The 21,634-nt window shown below is 33.6% G+C and overlaps 3 protein-coding genes across 7 annotated transcripts in view; all 3 read left to right on the top strand.

Annotated features, from left to right (window-relative positions):
* Positions 1–536: 536 nt before the first annotated feature.
* LOC123702252 (ribonuclease H2 subunit B) lies at positions 537–3,439 on the top strand. Its single transcript, XM_045649948.1, has 5 exons — positions 537–784; positions 858–1,067; positions 1,193–1,320; positions 1,831–2,005; positions 3,049–3,439. Exons 1-5 carry the CDS (start codon positions 697–699, stop codon positions 3,369–3,371), a joined length of 924 nt encoding a protein of 307 aa, XP_045505904.1. The 5' UTR covers positions 537–696; the 3' UTR covers positions 3,372–3,439.
* A 768-nt stretch (positions 3,440–4,207) lies between these two features.
* On the top strand, positions 4,208–10,105 carry LOC123702847 (YTH domain-containing family protein 3). Of its 4 annotated transcripts, none has more exons than XM_045650688.1 (6): positions 4,208–4,457; positions 4,565–4,589; positions 6,489–6,620; positions 7,083–7,091; positions 7,447–8,987; positions 9,069–10,105. In XM_045650688.1, exons 1-6 carry the CDS (start codon positions 4,434–4,436, stop codon positions 9,108–9,110), a joined length of 1,773 nt encoding a protein of 590 aa, XP_045506644.1. In that variant the 5' UTR covers positions 4,208–4,433; the 3' UTR covers positions 9,111–10,105. The 4 variants fall into 4 exon arrangements, with proteins under 4 accessions (XP_045506644.1, XP_045506635.1, XP_045506628.1 ...); XM_045650679.1 differs by having other exon boundaries at positions 7,083–7,211; XM_045650672.1 differs by having other exon boundaries at positions 7,083–7,214.
* A 5,897-nt stretch (positions 10,106–16,002) lies between these two features.
* Positions 16,003–21,634, top strand: part of LOC123704065 (heparan-sulfate 6-O-sulfotransferase 1) — an 87,969-nt gene continuing 82,337 nt past the window's right edge. For both annotated transcript variants that reach the window (XM_045652327.1, XM_045652336.1), the window contains exon 1: positions 16,003–16,629. In XM_045652327.1, the coding sequence (XP_045508283.1) occupies positions 16,441–16,629 (189 nt within the window). In that variant the 5' untranslated portion in view covers positions 16,003–16,440. The remainder of the gene's footprint in view (positions 16,630–21,634) is intronic.

Genomic DNA, 21,634 nt, shown 5'->3' with positions numbered 1-21,634 from the left:
AACTTTATTATTTAAAAAGTACTCACGTTTTTCTGATATTCCAATTAAACATATTTTTTTAAAGTACTTATAATTAATACAAGAAAATTTCATATATAATATTTAATATTCAAATGGAATAAACAAACTTTATTCAGTTGGTAGACAAATTTAAAATTACATATTTATACTTTATTCGTATATTTTTCCTTTAATAACTTATTGAACATAAAATTTACTTATGATACATATTTATTTACATAACTTATCGACAGTTCAACACGCAATTGATACCTACCCATCCCTATTTGTCACACACACATCTATATAGTATCTATAGCTCATCTGCCTACGATGCGCAATAAGCAATTTGTGCAATACACTCGCTCTATACTATTGTAATATATACTCTAAGGCTCTAATGCTCATGTGATACTTATCATTGTCCTTAAACCACCGTGAAAAACTGAAATTAAGATTTATACTCTGTGGAAGTGACAGTTTTTATGGCGGGAAATTTTGACAGTAAATTCGTATTCGTTGTCCTTTAACACAGAGGTCCTCACGAGGTCCTTTAATTAATCGTTCAGTCAACTTCGAAATTCGAATAAACAAGAGCCAATATTGTTGTTCTTTATTCCTACAGGATTTATAATTTATATACTATTAGTTTTATTGTATGCAATATAACGATTTATGAAAAACTAATATAAAATAATGACTAGACGGTCACAAAAGAACTCCTCACCCGCTACGGGTCCTATAACTAAACGAATAGAAAACTCCTGGATTATGCTTATAAAAGGTGCACGATTAAATAACATTAAATTGTTTTATTGCTCGTGCCTGTTTTGTTGTAATTCCATTTGAAATTCCAGATTCATTATTCAAAAACAACAGTTTTACGATAATATCACTACCACACCCCGCACATGGAAGCCTTACGAGATATTGCCTGGATGAAGAAAATAAAAAAGTATACGAAATCGTAACATTCAATGAACCATACAGATCTTGGTTTATTGATGAGACGGTTAAGTCTGATGGAAGCATAATGCTAGTGACCCCGGTAAATCCTTTATTTTTAGGTAAGATAATACAAGAGCTATACTATATTTCTCATACATGTTTTGTTCATAACTGATGCTCATGATATTAACAGTCTATTTTTTTTTTACCTTTTCAATTGTGCTAATACACTAATATTTTTCAGTATTGCCTAGGCTAAGGGATCAATGTAACAGCAGAGCTGTACCTTTGGACGATTTATTATCAGAAAAGGGATTTGATAAATTAATAAATTTCATAGGTAATGTCTTGGACAATGTGGGTGATCTAAAGGTAAAAATATATGAAATACTACTGAGTTAAAATATAATAAGTTTCTTTGTGCACAAAATTAGTACCTACAAAATATTGGTTTATGACTGACCAATGCATGTTATCATTTAGGAACTTGTAGAGTAGGTACTTGAACTTATAGGTAGATGTTTTGTTAAAATTATACATCAACCACCAGAAGAATTATTATTCTCACTTGTAGTCTGAAAGTGTAGAATAAAGTATGTTTTTTCCTTAAATATATCATTACTAGCTGTGCTCTGCGGTTTTACCCGCAATGCTCCACTCCTGTTGGTCTTAGCGTGATGCCTATAGCCTTTCTCGATAAATGGGCTATCTAATACCGATAGTATTTTTCTAATCGGACCAGTAGTTCTTGAGATTAGCGCGTTCAAACAAACAAACTCTTCAGCTTTATAATATTAGTATAGATTACTACAATTTTACAATAGGATTGTAAAAAGGTTAAATATTTCAATATATAACATAATATATATATTGCAATTGTAGGGTTCCAGTGAAATGAAAGCCTACAAATACAATGAAGAAAAGACATTAAATTGGCTTAAAAGCAGAGTATTAAAATTATCTACTGTGTTGAAGGAAAAAAATCTGCATGTTACATCTGGTGCAACATCTGCCACATTTGTAGCTAGTACTCTTACTAATGATTCTGTTGACGAAGGTTAGAACAATTAAATATATTATGTTTAAACAAAATTAAAAAAAAAAATGGTTTATAATCTGTCTTATGAGATTATATACTGTGGAAAATTGTGACCAAACCAGTTACTATTCAACACATAATCTAGACACGCGGCAGCGTGTCAAGCCGAGTTCAAGCGAAGAGAACTGGCGAGCAGCAGCCATGTGTATATTTACACGAACCATTTCGAGCCACTTTTCACCCCCTTATAACTCAAAAACTATTTAAGTTATATAAACCAAATTTGGTACATATCAAGAGGACCTCAAGATAAACAAGAACCTTAAATTTCATAAATACAGATTAAACGGTTGCGTAGATATTAATATCCAAAAATCGCAATTTTTAAGACTGACTGACTTATAGACATATACAAAACCTAACCCACTTCCAGATGACCTAGAAAGTTCAAATTTTGTTATCAACTAGGTAATAGTGAGTGTACAAAGGAAAAAATCAGAAAATACTGAAAATGGAAAAATTAAAAAAAAAAAGAAAATAGTATATTCACCTTACTAGTCTTAAAAAATAGATCAAAACTAATCAGTGGCCGAAAAAAATTTTGAAATCCATCAATAAATGACCACCCCCATAATTTGATGAGGCTAGTTTTACATACTGTTTATATTTTGTGAGGTTCTATAAACTAGCCTCATCAAATTATGGGGTTCAATAGGTCATTAGTTGTTTGCTTTGTGAAAATAATTATATTATTCAAATTAAAAAAGTTATATTTTGGAATAAACATTGTTCTCTAAGGGAAAATAAAACAATTGAGTTTTCAGTCAATCTAAGAACTTAATACATATTTGTAAATAAATTTCTGGACTGTCTGCAGAACTTGGCACACATTTAGATCTCATTTCTTTTTTTGGCAAATTAAGTCAATGATTGAACTCGGCTCCAATTTTTACATTTATGTTTTTGGTGGGATTTAATCTAATATTTTAAAATCTGTAGTGAACAAAACAAAATTCACAATCTTAGTGCTGTATCTATTTGATAAAACTGTTTCTTTCCAGAATTTTATCTGAAATACGCACATGGAATCATATCAGAATATCTGCAAGATGATTTAGTAGAATTATTAGAGAAGCAATTTGATTTCAAGGCAGAACTAATTGAAACCATTGGGAAGAAAAGAAAATCTGATGCAAGTGAATTGATTCAATCACACAAAAAGATTAAATCTGAACCAAATGAAGACATGGATGTAAAACCTAGTGATTTGAGCTTTAATAGCAGTGAAATTAAAAAACAAAAGCCACTAACGGCTAAAGAAAAAGCAAGGCAAAAGGCAGCAAGTGGAACAAAAACAATATCAGCGTTTTTTACAAAGAAATAATTATTATTTATCTGAATGTGCAATTTTAACATGAATATTGTAAATAAAATATGTAATGATTTTTTTAATTATTGTTTTAATGGTGAACATTTTAAGTATTGCATGAGAGCAAACTGAAACTCTGTTATAAAGAAAAATTGCTGACGATTAAACATAATGCTGTCAGCTGTCTATTTGTTTGAGCCAATCTCTGGAAAAGCTGGGTCGAATATTAGGATTTAAAATAAAACTCTTTGATGCGAGTAAAAGCGCAGAATGCAGCTAGTAATTCAATTAATTGCTTGTTACTAAATGCATATGGTCTTGGACTATGGATTCTATATTTTTCAGCCAACAAATAGCGCTTGCATATTATTATGTTGTATCCAAGTTGTGTCTGAGACAGAACTGTTATGGTATCTGATATTATCATACCCTTATCATATGTCCATAACTTTTAATACCTATACTATACTATATTATATACTATAGGTAAGACTATAGGTACTAATATCATAGATACTCCTATCTCAAGGCGATTAATGATTGCAATCTTTAACATAATGTCATGCGCATTGCTAAAATATGCATAACTATTCGCACGAATGTATAAGCTGTGGTTGTAAGTGCACCCGCAAAAGCAATGTTATGTATGCTAAAAGTGTGCTAAAACCACGTTTTATGTTACGATACGGGTGTACGTGGGTATACGAATTGATTGATTAATCGCAATGAAAATCACTAATTTTCGGATTTTGTATAGGTACTAGATTAAAGTCACAGATTGAAGTGAATTAAAATATAAAAAAAACCATTCAAATTTTAAAACGGGCTAGGCAGAAATTTCGCGAATAATACTAATGGCAACATTGTGTAGGTCGCGGGTCGCCATTGCGACGTCCATATTCGTTCCTATTACTTTACGGACATTCTGCAAACATTTTTAAGAAATTGACTTTTTAGTTATTTTAAGTGGTTCTTGAACAATTAGGACATTGTGCAGTGTACTAATGTGATATTTATTTTATATCATTGTGATTAAAGACTTGTATAAGTGCATAATAAACAAAAAAATCGCGGCCAATGTCAGCAGGCGTGTCAGATCAGGTATTTCATATTTTAGCAATTTTGCGAGTAAAATTTGGATGGTATTAGTGTGAAAACAATATAATTAACACATACATTATTTTGTTTCATGGTCCTGGTGCGTGAAGCGGATGAAAGGGCAAGGGAATCAAGGTAAAGATGCCATTATGACGTTGCAGGTGTTTTCTCGATAGAAAGAGTGGTACCGGGCGGCTTATGTCCGGTATTTGTGAATGCGCTACACTTCGCTTGATTTTCTCTTTCAAGCCAATTACCCTTTTTATGTTTGTGAAATTCATGCGTATTAGACAGTGTTACTTGCACTTTCATTATGAACAGACAATTTGAGATATCTATCATGTTGTATATTATGTAGGTGTAGATTATTATCACAGATTGTTTATGAATATAATAATGATTCAACTAACACCATTGGTTGTCAACTTACATAATAAACAGTGTTGCAATTTACAAGTTTGTAGTTAATTTTCCTAGGAAATGAAAACAATCAATTTCTTATGCTTGTACTTGTTATCACTTAATGTATTAACTAAGTGAATTTTATGAAATGTGTTCAAAAGCACACACATATAAGGCCATCTTCTTCTAAGATGTATGATTATAATTATTATTTTATATAAAAAAAGTAATATTACTAAATATTGCTTCAATTACATAACTTTCTATGTAACTGAATTGATTCATACATAAAAATTAGATTTATTAGAGTTAGCCTGATGTGAATCAGCAATTACTTGTGACAAACTTCTTTGCAAGTACACCCACACTTCAGAGTAAACATTGTTTTGGATTTATATAGTTGCTAATTGCTTACCTTACCAAATGCTTCACAATAAATTGTAAAAAAATATTAATTTAATACATATTGTAAGTGTGGAATAATTTATTTGTGATAGAATCATTCATTCTAGATTCTGATGAAACACATGATATATGTATGATAATAGAGCTATGGAACATGACTGATTAAAGTGGAATATATCAATAGGTTTTGTGTGTTGGTGGTGTTTTTACGTCTAGTTTTATTGTGGCATCATATTATAAAGTGGACAAAACTCTCTATAATCTAATCTATCTGTAATTTGTCAAACTAAAAAGTTCTTTTGTAAACAATCCAGTATATGGTGGTCTTTTTAACCGACTTCAAAAAAAAGGAGGAGGTTATCAATTCGGCCGGTATGTTTTTTTTATTTTTTTTTATGTGTGTACACCGATTACTCCGAGGTTTCTGAACCGATTTACATGATTCTTTTTTTGTTCGATGTGGGATGGTGTCGAATTGGTCCCATAAAAAATTTATTCGGATAGGCCCAGTAGTTTTTATTTTATGAGCATTTTTGTCTGTATTTGTAAATGTTGCAAGTGCAAGTTTGAAGTCGGTTGTTTTTAACGCAGTTATTGACTTGTGGCAGTACTCTATAATCCATAGACATGCTGTGGCAAGATTTAACATACATATTATGTAGCAAACAACTTAAAAAATTTGCCACTACTACAATATTATTGTGCTCTGCAAAAAGACATTGTTTTAATTCTAACTACTTAGTTACTTTCATTTACCTTCGTATCTGAATGAAATTTATAATAAAGTGTATGCACTCTATTGTGTTATTTAGTTAATTATATTCTACATATACAATAAGGTACAATATGTATTTACTTCTGAGGCAGAACTTCCTAAAGCATCTTATCATTAGGTCTTAAATTTGTCAAATTATAAGGTCAAATCATTTGTAAAAACACCCCGACCATAGGCAGCACTATAATAGTTATGTCAAATTTGTTCAATTCAATTAGTTAATATGTGATTGATTATAGAAATATTGTATTGCAGGCCTAGATATTATTGAAAAATTGATACCTAAATTTGACAATTTTAACTAATATTTAGTTTTTAACAACAGCTTTTTGGTATATCAGAAACTTATCATGATTGGCTATTCTATAATATTGTATGATAAGCTGAAACATTTACATGGTACTGTACTGAGAAAACACATTCATTTAATAGTTCCATGTGATTAATTCCAGTGACAAATGCACCTAAAGAGCATCAGTTAGAGAGTGGTGGTGACGAGTTGGCGGAGGTATCATGGCGTCACCAGCAGCAACCGTCGTACGCGCCACCCATCTCGTCAGCGACAGACCCGTACAGCGCAGCAGGTAGGTACATATATTTTTGTACACTAATATATTGTAGTAAGGTGTATTGGGGTAATTCCGGCCACGGGGTAAATACATATATGTTAAATTAAGACGTAATCTATAGATTAAGCAAATATGTATGCTAATAATATCAAACCTATATATATATATCTTCATGCCCTTCCTTCGCGATATTATGATAAAGAGATGCTCTAATAGTGGTATTGACAATTTTCTGAAATTACTCCTCATCTGAAATTCCCCCAATGCACTATACACTAGAATACCATATTACATAATCAGTACATATTTTTAATAAGAGAATACATATATACTTAGCCCTTTATCTAATAGTGATGTACAAATATTTTTAACATTTCACTCTGTCATATTTTGCGTTTGCTTAAGTTCAATAAGTGTACAATTTTATCACAATCTGCCTAGGACCTTTAAGTAACTTTATATATAATTTTGTTTCAGGTTATTACGGTACAACAGCAGTTCCTTATCAAGCCTTCGGAGTTGGGGATGGAACATGGTCCACCAATGGCACAGACCCAATGACTTTTCTAGGAGGATACAATCCTCACGATTCATATGGAATGGACGGTAGCTAGTATTTATTCCAGTTGGCAAAGTTTAAATAACATTGCTTGTAAACTTCTATGCCAAATTTGAATAAATAGGCTCTTACATAGATTCACTGTTCAAGCTACCATTAAATAAAAAAGAAAAGAAAATTGTTGAGATAAATGTTCCATCCACCTGATCAAACTCATTACAATATGCTTTGTTTTAATCATCCTTATATACTTTACAAGTAAAGTTTACAAATAAATTTCAGGTGTTTTTGGGCCTTCAACGACGCCTTTTTCAACCGCCGCATTCGGACAACCGGCATCAACATTTAATTATTTCCCTGGAAATGGTGATTACTCCACTTGGGGACAATTAGGTCGTGCGAAACAATATGACGATTACTATAGAGCCGATGGACTTTACGTGCCAGATGGCATCAAAGCGGTGGAAACGGGCGTCCAGGCTCTATCGCTTGGCGACCACAAGCACGACAAAGATCGCGCCCCCGAACTTAAGGACGTATCGAGTGGATCGCAACCCAAAAAGATGACATGGGCGTCTATAGCCAGCCAACCGGCAAAGCCGGCGCCAACCTCGCAGAGCGGCGGCCTAAAGAAGAAAGGCCCTGGCATGCCGCCGCCGCCGATAATACCCGGCAAACATAATATGGACATAAGTACTTGGGACGCCGGGAAGAGTGCGCCAGTAGTGACCGCTCCGCCGCCCCCGCCGCTGCAGCCGCCGCCGGTGCCGGCGCCGCTGCCAATGCCGCAGCCCGCGCCCGCCTCGGCGCCCATGCAGCGCGGGCCGCCGCCGCAGCACCAGCCGCCGCCGGCCTGGGCGCATGCCCCGCGCGCGCCGCCGCCGCTCCAACCGCGGCCCCCCATGCCGGCTCCCCCAGCCCCGACTCTGCCTGTCCAACCGACCCCAGCTCCGGTTCCCCATCCGGTGCTCGACGAGCTGCGCGTTAAAAATGACTATAATCCTAAAGACTTTGATCTTACCGCGCCGCTGGCTCGATTTTTCGTCATAAAATCCTACTCGGAAGATGATATTCATCGCAGTATCAAATACGAAATCTGGTGCAGTACTGAACACGGGAACAAACGTCTCGACTCGGCTTTTCGTGATCGCGAAAGGGAAGGCGGCTGTGTCTATCTGTTCTTCTCTGTTAATGGTAGTGGACATTTTTGTGGAATGGCTCGTATGACGAGTGCCGTAGATTACAACTCCAATTCTAATGTGTGGTCTCAGGACAAGTGGAAAGGACAGTTTCGAGTTAGGTGGATTTACGTCAAAGATGTTCCTAATGGGCAGCTTCGTCACATTAAACTGGAGAATAATGAAAATAAGCCAGTAACGAACTCGCGTGATACGCAGGAGGTGCCGCACGCCAAGGGTCTGCAAGTGTTACGTATAATGCATAGTTACTGTCATTCTACGTCTATCTTTGACGATTTCATCCACTACGAACGTCGTCAAGAGGAGGAAGATTCGCGAAAAGTTCCGCATCCGGCTCCTCAGGACAATAATCGCGAAGAGCACGAGGGAGCAGGCCGTGGATACCGCAACTATCGCGATTTTCGCGACCACAGGGACGGGCGAGACGGGCGGGACGGTCGGGACCACCGGGACGGGAGAGAGCCGCGAGACCACCGCGACGGGCGCGAGCCACGCGACCCGCGGGACCCGCGTGATCCACGCGACATGCGTGATTCACGCGACCATAGAGATGACAGAGATGGCCGCGATAATCGTGATCATGGATATCGCGACCGCGACTCTAACTACAGGCCTCATCATAAGGTATATATTTTTAAAATAAAATATTTCCGTACTTTTTCTCTCCGTTTTTATAATTATTTTAAAAATACTCTTACTTTTCAGGATCGCGATGGTTCACGGGGACGTGGGCGACTTCGTAACTAATTTTTTACGATGTCGACGAGGACTGGCTTCTCTCCATAGAAAACTAGAGCTCAAGTCAATATTGGTACCGCATTGCAGCATATGTATGTATTTGTTGACATACATAGGTTGAGGAACCTAACAGCCAATGACGTGATTCGCGTTGTTACGTTGAAACTTGAACAATTGCGTAAAAATAGTATATATCTTGAACAGTGATTAATTAACTAAAAACATTCAACAAATTTAAAATGTGCTAAATGATATTATCTACTGGAAGAACATTGCTAAAACAAATGACTAGTGAACAGAACATTAATTGATAGTCATGTGTTGGTTTTCATCATACACAGAGAGTGTGGTATTGTGGACATTTTTTCAAATTTGTGGACTGAAACAACAAATATAGTAATTTTATAACTAACTAGGAAAATCTGTGGTGAGAGGAGTTGATCCTCTTAGAGACTGGGTGAAGAATAAATTTAAAGTAATAAAAAACATCAAAATGTACACTGAGTGTAGTGTTAAAATCCATAATAAGTGTTTGAAAAAAATGGAAAATTCTATTAAATATCAGTGGCTACTTGTATACCTTTTATATTTACATGTAATTGTATTCACATGTGTGGACATTTTATATACGGTTTTTAAATCAACGAAATTCTCTCGTACATTGAAATCAGTTTTAATCATATTACCTTGAATGTACTATAAATTTGTTCATTGACAATATAAATGAACTAAAATTTCGACAAAACTGTTTTCACATATGTACAGAAGACTGTTTGTTGTTGTTTAAATGTGTACATAATAATTGTGTATTTTATAAAAAATGACAAAAATATTTACTTCTAAGTGAAACAACAGTGTAACGAGAGAAGATATTGAGTGTATATTTTAATTTTACTCTCCTTTTATTTTTTTAATTCCCCCACCTTATTTTTAAAGTGCCTTTTCATTTATTATGAATTAAAGTTTTTCAAATCAATATGATTTGTGTTATACGAGCCTCATAACATATTTGTTTTATTTGTCATCAAAAATTTTCATCACTTTTGAGTTAAATTTTCCATTATTATTTTTATTATGTTTCTCTCCATAATAAACATAATAAAATAATTATGGAAAATTTTATTATTATTTGATGTTATAATTGTTGTATGCATCATACAATTGTCCAGTGTTGATTTTAAATAAAACTATGTGAATCATTGATACTGTATTAAAATCAGTCATAGACATTGTTAAGAATTATTTTTTATTGATGCCTTTATAGCAACGTAATACATAACCGGTTTCTATATTCTTTAATTTATATTATGTAATTTAATTGATGAGGAGTAATGATATTCACTTGGAAAGCTCTTGTGCGTAGCTTTATTATTATCCTCAATATTTCCAGTTATGAAGATGTGTATCAAAATAAAAAGCTTCAAATATTATAATTCATTTTCGTAAAAACAATTTAAACAAACGAAAATTATGCATAATGGCTGGACACTGGTTTCGTGAAATTACAGCCCAATAACACAGGATAGCTTTAATCTTTCAGTAGGTATGTATTGATTTTTTAATTCTTTGTATAGTGGCTTTAATCAAAACAATTGAAGTGAAGCTACAATATAATTCTTGATGTTTCAATGTATAGAAAACTTATTTTCAGTGCTACTACCAAAATTTCAACGAGCAAGAAACAGGTAAGTACTAGAATTCTACAGAGATAAGTAAGATAAGTATTCAAATTTCAAGTACTGAAACTGTAAGTAGCTAGCATTTTCTTAATAGTAGGGGAGCCCAAAAGGATATTTGGGATTTACTGGGAGTTCTTCATATAAATCTGCTCTGCTCTGCCCCCTTAAAGAGACGGTACCTTCAATAAGTACCTCTACCAGTATTATTGGTGGTGCGTTTAGAGCACCCGCCGGAAAATTTGAAACATCCACACTTAAATTTTCAGATTTGTCATTAGCGAAATTGGGACCTAAATTCTCTTCCCTTCCCCTATATATCTTAATCTAGGTTGTCTATATGACGACAAGGCTTACCTAGGAAACCAAAGCCATAGCTCACCGGGGGCTCCCCTACAACTAGACGCTTACTAGACGACTAGATAATAAACAAAAATCCTTCAAAAAGTAAAGCGACTAGTGTATTATATTATCTGTGGTAATAAGTGCCGCAAACTTACGAAAGAAATAGTCAATAATTTTGCGATATATCTCGGTTAGAAACTTAGAACATATTGATAATTCACCATAAAAATCTTGATGCATGCAATACATGTGCACTTAAAGCTGGTGGACGTCAGCTTAGTGTTTCGGTGCATACTGCATATTAATATACCTTAACCCTTATTCAAACGCGAGCCTGAGGAGGAGTTAACAAAAAAGTAAGATACGTTCCTGGGTAATTTTGGGTCGTAGATTGCAAAAATACACACAAAAGAGGGGTTAGTGGGGGGGAAGTACCCTTTTTTTGGTGGGAAGTATATATCCCGTCATCTGTTCTCTCTTGTAAAAAGGTTGGAAAGGTGGGAACTATAGCTCCCAGTGACCAGTATGACACCAATATTTTCAAACACTAGCTAGTTGCCCTGACTCCACTTGTGAATTAAATTTTATCGTAAAAAATTATATAGATCATATTTTTTAAAAAAGCAGGTGAAAGTACTCATCAATGCAAGTTTCTTTTACTAAGGGAAGAATTCGGGAATTGAAAAATGAATGACTTCAACATAAAAAAGGCATTTTTCTACAACAAAATAAAAGCAATAGGTAAATACTAATGTATTGAGTTAAGATGTCTAATTATTATCTGATCAGGAAATAATGAATAATAATAAATAAGTTGCTTTTACCAACTAAAAAAGATTTTTTAGACACACGGATTTTATATAAGGTAACGGCACCAGTGGTGGACAAGCATCCAGTAATGGACAAAATAAATATTAAATTTTAATAATAAGACCAAAATTAACGTTATGTAATTTTGCAATACTTAAAATAAAAGTTTGGTTCATAAGCTATCAAAATACGACACTTCATCTTATTCGGTCAAAATGTTTGAAGATGGCATAACTTTATGTTAGTACGAGATCCGGCTGCAGGATTAGTGCGTTCATCGGTTTTTTGCTGAAAACCGAATTTTTATGTATATTTATAATTAGGAGAATATATATCGACTAGGTTGCCAGTCAAAATTTGGCCGCAAGCATGTTTAATTAAAATTTTTCTAATCGATTTTTGGGAAAAAAATTCGTTCACTTGTTTTTTGAATAAAATGTAGTCTACATCACGGCAAATGATATAAAGATTCAAAAAAATCACGGTTGCCGCTTTTCACCTGGCCGCAACATCTTGGCAGCCTGGTGCAAACAGGTATGATTTCGATTCATTTTTACGTTCATAACGTACATTTATGAATCATATATCAAATTAAAGCTAATTTTTTTCTATTTATTATCATATATGGTTGCCTAATTAAATCCGGCCGCAAATAAGGGTTGCCGGCTGTTAAAAATTATACACCGACGCATTCGCGTGCGGCAGCGAAACAACGAGAAAAAGAGAGGATCGGCTGTTAATTATATTAAATCAATATTACTTTTTAAATTTGTCATTTTGAAAAGGACGACATATTTTCTTTCACTCAACCTTAAATATTCAACATCTTTAACAGCCGGCAAACCTTATTTGCGGCCGGATTTAATTAGGCAACCGTATATGATAATAAATAGAAAAAAATTAGCTTTAATTTGATATATGATTCATAAATTTACGTTATGAACGTAAAAATGAATCGAAATCATACCTGTTTGCACCAGGCTGCCAAGATGTTGCGGCCAGGTGAAAAGCGGCAACCGTGATTTTTTAGAATCTTTATATCATTTGCCGTGATGTAGACTTCATTTTATTCAAAAAACAAGTGAACGAATTTTTTTCCCAAAAATCGATTAGAAAAATTTTAATTAAACATGCTTGCGGCCAAATTTTGACTGGCAACCTAGTCGATATATATTCTCCTAATTATAAATATACATAAAAAGAATGCGTTGGTGTACTAATAGGCGTAAATATTTATAATTTTTAACAGCCGGCAACCCTTAATTGCGGCCGGATTTAATTAGGCAACCGTATATGATAATAAATAGAAAAAAATTAGCTTTAATTTGATATATGATTCATAAATGTACGTTAAGAACGTAAAAATGAATCGAAATCATACCTGTTTGCACCAGGCTGCCAAGATGTTGCGGCCAGGTGAAAAGCGGCAACCGTGATTTTTTTGAATCTTTATATCATTTGCCGTGATGTAGACTACATTTTATTCAAAAAACAAGTGAACGAATTTTTTTCCCAAAAATCGATTAGAAAATTTTTAATTAAACATGCTTGCGGCCAAATTTTGACTGGCAACCTAGTCGATATATATTCTCCTAATTATAAATATACATAAAAATTCGGTTTTCAGCAAAAAACCGATGAACGCACTAATCCTGCAGCCGGATCTTAGACTATGTTTAGTTACTGCGACTCGTTTCTAAGAAATCCGTTTTTACTAAGGAAATCCTTAAGGAAGTGAGGATACAATTTTGTTTTTAAGAATTTTTGTATAAATCTTAGCAAAATTTGATATTACTTTTATTTATAGTAGATAAGTGCACGAAATATTACACTATTTAGTATTATGATAGGTTATGTTGTTTAAATAAAATTCTTCAGTGTCCATAACTGGATTTAATTATATGGGTATGTCCATTTATGGACATATGTCGAAAATAAACTTTTTTTAAAGATATTAATTACATGCGCTTTTCTGTATTTTATTTTCTTTCTGATTAATAATATACCTATGACGACCATTTCAAACATAGGGTCCCAATATTGTACAACAATTGTCCATGACTGGATTTGCTTTGGTTCCTATAATGGACATTTATATTTATTGTTAAAATTACACTCCCCGGCAAATTAATAATGCAATATTGCAATCAATTCCCTTAATAATGGGGATAAAGTAACAAAAGCCATGGAAGGATTTGAAGCGCCATGAATAATTGTGCACAAATAAACTATCAGTTAAAAGTCCTCAGGTCTGCTCAATGGGTGCAACAACATAATATCTAGATTTATACATGAAGAATACATTTTAGAACAATGGGTCAGTATGTGCTGTGTGACTCGCGTTCTCGACTTCATTCTCTATCTCTGCGTGGAGAAGTCGCATACGTACTCATGCGTGTTGTAACTTGTAACGCATCTATCATAGAGAGTTCTCTGATGAACTGTTTGGATCGCTGTCTGCTAAATTCCACCACCATACAGCACACACGCTTAAATTTCATCCACACCATCTTGACAACAGTTTATAAGAAGCTTTTTGCCTCGTGCTACAATTTGGAATCCATTTATCCATATCGATGGAGTATGGACCGATCAGATTAAGGCTGCTGGCAGATTCAGATAGGCGATTCACTTCACGAGTGTAGCAGAATGCCAGGAAACAGAGAGATATGGCGGAACATCGTGAAGCGGGTAACATCTACCCCCCAAACCTCATGTTGACCATGTTCGCTCTGTCTAGACTCTAGAGTAATACGACGAAGAAGGAGAGGTCGCAAAATGGTGGCATTATGTGTGGCAGTACGTTGTGTGTTTGCGGTGTGCGGTGCGGTGGCGTTATGTGTTTTTTTAGTTATATTTCTCAGCCCTGACGAAAATAACGACTATTGTTTTTTCTTAACGGTCACAACTCGTATTTAACGACGCATTTATCCATTTTTTGCCTAGAAAATGGAAATTAAAATATTCTAAGTATGCAAAATAATTAATAAATCCAATTTTTTATAAATACGATAAGATTTATTGTATTCCAATCATCATTTTCAAGATTCTATTGATAACTATAAGTCTTCTCCAAGTGTAAATAACTGGAGAAACAACATTAGGTACAGTCCATAAATGGGTGTTCATAACTGGATGTTGTCCAAAACTGGGTGTCCATTATTAGATTTTAACTGTCCAACACTGGTGCAAAAAAGTGTTTTTTTAATTAATAAATAACTTCATTATGTATGCATTGTAATCTTTTTCCTTACATTGGTTATGTTAAACTAACATTGAACTAAAGGTATAACTAAACAATATCCAATAAAGTTAAAAAACCTATGAGAAAATTGCAAAAAACTTCAATTTTTTCCTTAATCTGTACAAGACTGGTGCCGTTACGTTATAGAATTTCCGAATGTCGTGTGCAGTGAAGAACACTGGGATGATATCTTCCCACTTATAGACTTAATTTCAATCGACTCTACCAAGGTATAAACGAAAGATTCTGGGCATATTTTTACGTTTCACGCAACCGTAATATAGTCTAGTTTACATAGCTAAAACTCAAATCTACTTATCTAATTTTTTTTATGTGCAAAAAACTAAAAAATAACGGTCGTTTTCGGTCGCAAAATCACGTCACCTGACTTTGACGTGTGTTTACCATGACATGTAATAATTTTCTGAAAAGTGTTTCCATGAAAAAAAGTTCTCTGAAATGTTATGATTGCGTAGATAAGTATTACACTGCATTAGGTTTAAGCATATAAAAATAAAACACGATTTACTTCAATCTGAGACGTGGGAAGTATAGCTCCCAGCGTTTTAATAAGGGTTAAATTTGCTAATGAATTTCAGATGAGGATAAATTTTTAATACATACCTAGTGTCAAAAATTGTCAAATTATTCACATAGAAAGATTTATAGTATATATCTAATTTAAATTAACATTAGGTATTCTTTCTTTCTTAATACATAGGTATTCTGTATTTTTCACTGTACTTATATTTTTTACAGGCAACCTAAAAATGTCAGTAATGTCAATGTCACACGTCAAGTAAATGTATTTCTGAACGATAGGTAGTGCAGCGGTTTGTGTAAATTTTTGTTTATGTATTTTCGCAATGCATTTATACCTATACAAATGTTTTAATAATTTTGATATTTATATTAATAATTAAGTGAATGCATGAGTTTTTGTGACAAAGAAAAGGTTCCCTTAAGTAAGCATTTGGAATGGATGCAATGTTTATTCCCAGTTGGAGCCCTGCGACTTGCTGTTCGGCCACAGTCTCTCGCAAGTCGCATTTTAGTTTTGGTCTCTGAGGTGACACTACGTCTTTCGCTATAATTTAACAAAACAATGTTATCGAATTCGTATCACAGTTTGATTTACGATGGACGATAATAAAATGATTTTGATACGATATCAGACTTTTCGTAAACACTCGACAGACAATAACTGCGATAGACAAATTGAGTGAGAGTGACCAGCTTAAAGATATATTTGTAAAAATGAGACATGCATTCGGTCGAAATGCAAAAAAGTGTATCAGTGCAAGTAAATAGTGATTTCGCGCTTTTCTTACCGAGCGGGGTGTACGAAATTACAAAAATGGAGCCAAGATCAAAACTTCGAAAAGTGATTTTGTTTTGCTTACTACTTTCACTTTTTGGGATGGTTGCATTTGGATATTTTTGCCCTGACCAGGTATGTGCTTTTATTGTATTAAATTTCATTAACTATAAAAATATAAAATTTATTTTAAGTTTTATTAAGTTTTTTATTTCATTAAAATTAAGATTGTTTGTATTATTTTAAGTATTATATATTTTTTATTTCATTCAAATTGTTATCCTAAAACCTAATTCATTAGGTATATGAAGCAGAAATTAATGAACTATAAAATTAACATTTAAACTTAAGTACAATACAAATTTATTTTCAAATCTCAACAAGTTAATACATAACAAAAATGTTAATGCATTTTGAATTTATAAATGAAGTATGCTTTTATAAACTTTATTTTGTAAATTTCCTTAATATAAAAATATCCAAAAAGCATCACTTCAATTAAAAAAAAAAAGTATTATTAACTTACAAAGAGACTTATTTTGGGTAGCATTATATACGCAAGATAATTTTATTCAGAATAATTGAAAAATAAAACTTAACTAATAGCAGTTTGTAAAATGTCAGTAAATTTTAATTTTAAACATGGGTATTTTATATTTCCTATGTTTCATTGTTTTACAAATATTATTTATGTATCAAGTTAATTTTATTGAAGACTAGCTGCTCCGCGCAGTTTCACCCCCGTTGTTTGTAGCGTGATATATATAGCCTATAGCCTTCCTCGATAAATGAGCTATCTAACAATGAAAGAATTTTTCAAATCGGCCCAGTAGTTCCCGAGATTAGCGCGTTCAAACAAACAAAATCTTCAGCTTTATAATATTAGTATAGATGATTCATTAGAGAGAGATATTAGTGCACTAATAATGTGGAACCAAACTTAAATTCAGTGCTTAAATTTATAAAGTATTTCTGCACATAAAATATAAATGTATACAAATTTCATTCTGCAATATTATAAATATTTTGTCTTAACAGCAATAAAAGAACTATCATAGTTAACAGTGAAACAACTATGAAGTGTTGGGTTTACCCGAGAAGATACTGGTTTTTATCTTAAACGGTACAATGGTAACTACTAACTAGTACGAAAATATTGAAAACAATAATTTAATGTGTCTTCCCTAGTCTATAGCCTATAAATTTCAATCATTGACTTTGCATACAATTAATGTTTACTTGAGTTGGTTATCTATTGCATTTTGTATTTAAAAATTTTAGCGAATAGAACTTTTATTTTTGTTACAATCTATGACCTGTGTTTAATGCATTTAAAGCAATGCCGCAAGTGAATTTAAAAAAAATATAAAAATGTAAAGTGAATTCCCATTTCCCCTAGTGGGGTAAGGGGCAGATGCATTGTACATCTGTTTCACTGATCGATTTTCTAAAGGGCCAAGTAGGTGATCAGCCTTCTGTGTCCTACCAGATCGAGACATTTTTTTTCTTTGTCTCCACCGGGAATCGAACCCAGGACCCCTCGATGCTACGCTCACGCGTCAACCACTGCATGAAGGTGGAAAAAATATATATGTAAATACATAAAAAAAAAATCTCTTTTTTGATTGCTAAGTAAATCACACTGGATATACTTGTACAAGTTTTCAATTCATGTAGAGATCTAGTCCATTCTAATGAGACGTGGCAACACTAACAATGACTTCACTAATTAAAGAGGGTGGCAAGTTGTGTTCATTTGTTTAAGCTTAACTAACTACCAGTGTGGGGATGTAAAGTAGGAATAATATAAAACTATGTGTAATTTACATCTGTGTTGAGTTCTGTTTAGAACCTATTTGTTATAAAGTTGTTTACAAAATAATATTGAAATTATTATTTTTTTACTTATGTAGTTATAACTATACTATATGGAAAGGAGGAAAGATTGTTTGTATATTTGTTAGTGCAAAATAAGCTCTGAACATACTGGACTTATTCACCCACCTGGTGCTTTACCTTTCAATACATTTTATTTTTATAATGAAAACTGAAAATATTGTATCACAAACACATGCAAGCAATAAGCATTTATGAATCTGATAAATTATACGATATACAAAGTTGTAAGTGCTCTTTTTACGCGCTATGGAAGTTCAGTGGAAGTTGCAATATTTCAAACTAAATATACCAGCATTCTTTTGAAATTTCGCTTAATAAGAATCAAGAATATACTTCAACACCGTTAAGCACCTAATTGAATCTTAAATCGCGATGTTTTGTTGTCCTCGTCCACTAGGGAATAGGCCGTATAAGGCAACCTGTCGCGCAACTTCCATATTGGTTTCAACGAGGTGCTGCCCATTAACGACAAACATCACGCCTCTGCCTGCAATCACTGTTTTAAATGTAAGCTCTCCACGCACTCTCCATGTTTTATGGAAATGAGCGATGTGCCTAAGTCGTAACTGGCTATGAGCTTTCAATATGCGCCGTTTGTTGGCGCTGTTGAAGTTTTAATTAAATTGCCTACATTTATTACCCCGTCGCTGTATCATAATAGACGCGGTTGCGAGCTAGCTCACGATACGTAGTCAAAAGGAAATTTAAAAAGTTACGTAACGGTTAGAGTGTAAAATTGAGTAAGTGTCGAGGAGTGCGACACATAAAGTGCAAGCCAGTAACTCGAGACGAGCAGTGTTCCAACTTGAAATACCACTTCCAACTTCCCCATTTTGGTCACACGCTTAACATTCGAAATGCGAGACAAAGAATTAAATTGCATCTTATGCGAGTCGTTTGCGCGTATTGTCCAAGTGTTTGATATCCAAAAAAGGAGACAGTGGGCTGTTTTGCCCGTCTCATCGCAAGCAGGATTGCGCAGAGCATATTAATGGGCAGGAAAACACCTGGTATACATAATATACTTACGCTGACGCATTAACAATATATATACCGTGTAATTAAATTGGCGAGCAATTAAATAATCTATGGTTATCGCAACAGTGATCGTATTCTGGTCGTGCTTTGCAACCCACTAATCTTAGTGTGCTTAAATGTCGCTCATTAGATATAAATATACCCTGAAAGCAGTTGACCTTTCTACTAACACAAATCTCGGTAGAGCCGCATTAATTCTATAAGAAAATTATTACACAATCTTTTTAAAAACAGAGTGTAATATAGTAATTTGCTGCAATACTCCAATTATGTATTTAGCTTGGTTGCGAGAGATATTATGCTGTACGATTCTGGTAAATACATAATGAGCGACTTGAGAGAAGTTTTCGTTCCTTACCGGTAAAGTTGAAGTTTTTGGAATTCTATAACGAAGTCGTAAATACTTTAAAATTGTGTTACTTGTGACATGTATTACCTACGTAAAAATTATATTACTTAACTATTTAATTTAGGTATACCATTGAAAATATATTTAAAATTGTACATTCTACAAATTCCCAAACATTAGCGTACATTGTAACCACGATAATTTACCCGTATTGCTTATGGTGGAACTGTTAATAGCTAGTACATATTAACTCAATGCTAATAGCCACACATTTTTATATTTAAATAAAATTGGTACTACACCGATCCTTTTCCTGAACCATGTAGTAAGCATGTAGGCAAGATAATCCCCTTAGATCTAGTAGGTCGATAATTTTGTCAATAAACGATCGTATCTGCAAGTATTATGTGCTTAAATAAACAAGCTATTATGTTATTATCGACAGACGCACTAAGCAATTACAAATTCCAATAAAGAAAGTAAACACGCTTTCTATGACATATTTTGTGTAAATAGTTCTCAGTGGATTCATTACTTCCACGCAGATTGTATTTTGTAGGCGCTAAAACAAATTTAATTGAATGTAACCTATCACGCCGTGGGCAGGTCAGCACCAGGTATTTCAATAAAGACCAGTGAATTAGTTAAATACACGCGAGCATAGCGTTTGCTTAGTTCATTGCCGATTGTAAATCTTGTTGTAACATTGTTCTAATTAATGACATTATTTTAACGTACATGCACCAACATTACCAAGTTAAATGAAATGCTCGCCACATTACTTAGTAAGATATATTATTATGAGGTTACTTCAGCGAGTAATGTGAACAAATTGCGGATTCTTATTGAAATTTAACCGGGATGAAGTATCGTCGTTTATTAGGTGAGTTTTATTTATTAGGCTTACTTCGTTGTGTCCTATATTTTCTTTATACGTGCCTAATGCTCTTACTGATCTTTAAAACAGTGGTACAAAATATTGAGATCCAATAATTTTAATAATTTTCTTTTCGTAGTTGAAATATATCTTCAAATTCTTCATACATTTGCTTAGGAATGTTTGTATGCAGCATGCGTTTAAAATTGCATTAAATGCAAGATGGGCGTGTTAAGTAAATACACTCGGCGCCAGATCTTGTTTCTTCGTATAATATTGCATTGAAGCGGCTGTCGATGTATCTACGTTTGTAATCTGATACAAATAACCGCATGATATATGAGCAGATGCGTTTTTACCCGTAAGCATTAATTCAATCGATATGCAGTACCTACTTAGGTAACTTTAGTTCAAAAACTTTAAGCAAAATATATGATTACTTGATTTTTTTGTTCTATTTGTACCACCCACTGCGTATGATCAAGTGGAACAGTATTTAACTTATTTTTAACCTTATCGCTTTTAAAATTGCAAGAAAAAAAATATATTTGCTGTATAACCTAATAAGCATTTTATTACATTGATGAACTACATAGTTTTAAACATATTTCAAGTAAAAGATAGTCGCAAATATCATACAGCCTAATAATAATTAGGCTCTTTGTATCTGAAGCACTGTAGACCAATGGCTAGAATATGTTAATTATACTACAAACTATTGTACCTCACGATGTCACCAGTAAACAATGGGTAGATTGATGAGAGTTCAGGCAACGTCTCGACTAGTGCACTTAGAAGATTACAATAGAGCAATAATTTTCCAATTTTATTAAATATCCGTATCCCTATATATGAACGTTGGAGCTATTCAACTCGATGCGGACTGCGGTGTGCATTCCTCATTTCTTTTGTTAAATAACTGATTAAGCGCACGACTCCTAAACGTGCTCCGAATTCTGTAACAGTGTCAGGGATAA

This window comes from Colias croceus, chromosome 2 (genome assembly GCF_905220415.1).
Source record: "Colias croceus chromosome 2, ilColCroc2.1".
In the NCBI taxonomy this organism is placed as follows: domain Eukaryota; kingdom Metazoa; phylum Arthropoda; class Insecta; order Lepidoptera; family Pieridae; genus Colias; species Colias croceus.
Note: the sequence above shows the minus strand (reverse complement) of the source record. Positions and strands in the feature narration are given on the sequence as shown.

What these genes read in the sequence shown, in the direction of transcription:
- LOC123702252 (XM_045649948.1), top strand. Translation starts at nt 697, where the DNA reads ATGACTAGACGGTCACAAAAGAACTCCTCACCCGCTACGGGTCCTATA. An exon ending in CTGGATTATGCTTATAAAAG is followed by an intron (nt 785 to 857) that starts GTGCACGATTAA and finishes TTGAAATTCCAG; the next exon opens with ATTCATTATTCAAAAACAAC. An exon ending in GGTAAATCCTTTATTTTTAG is followed by an intron (nt 1,068 to 1,192) that starts GTAAGATAATAC and finishes AATATTTTTCAG; the next exon opens with TATTGCCTAGGCTAAGGGAT.
- LOC123702847 (XM_045650672.1), top strand. Translation starts at nt 4,434, where the DNA reads ATGTCAGCAGGCGTGTCAGATCAG. An exon ending in GAAAGGGCAAGGGAATCAAG is followed by an intron (nt 4,590 to 6,488) that starts GTAAAGATGCCA and finishes GATTAATTCCAG; the next exon opens with TGACAAATGCACCTAAAGAG. An exon ending in AGACCCGTACAGCGCAGCAG is followed by an intron (nt 6,621 to 7,082) that starts GTAGGTACATAT and finishes ATTTTGTTTCAG; the next exon opens with GTTATTACGGTACAACAGCA.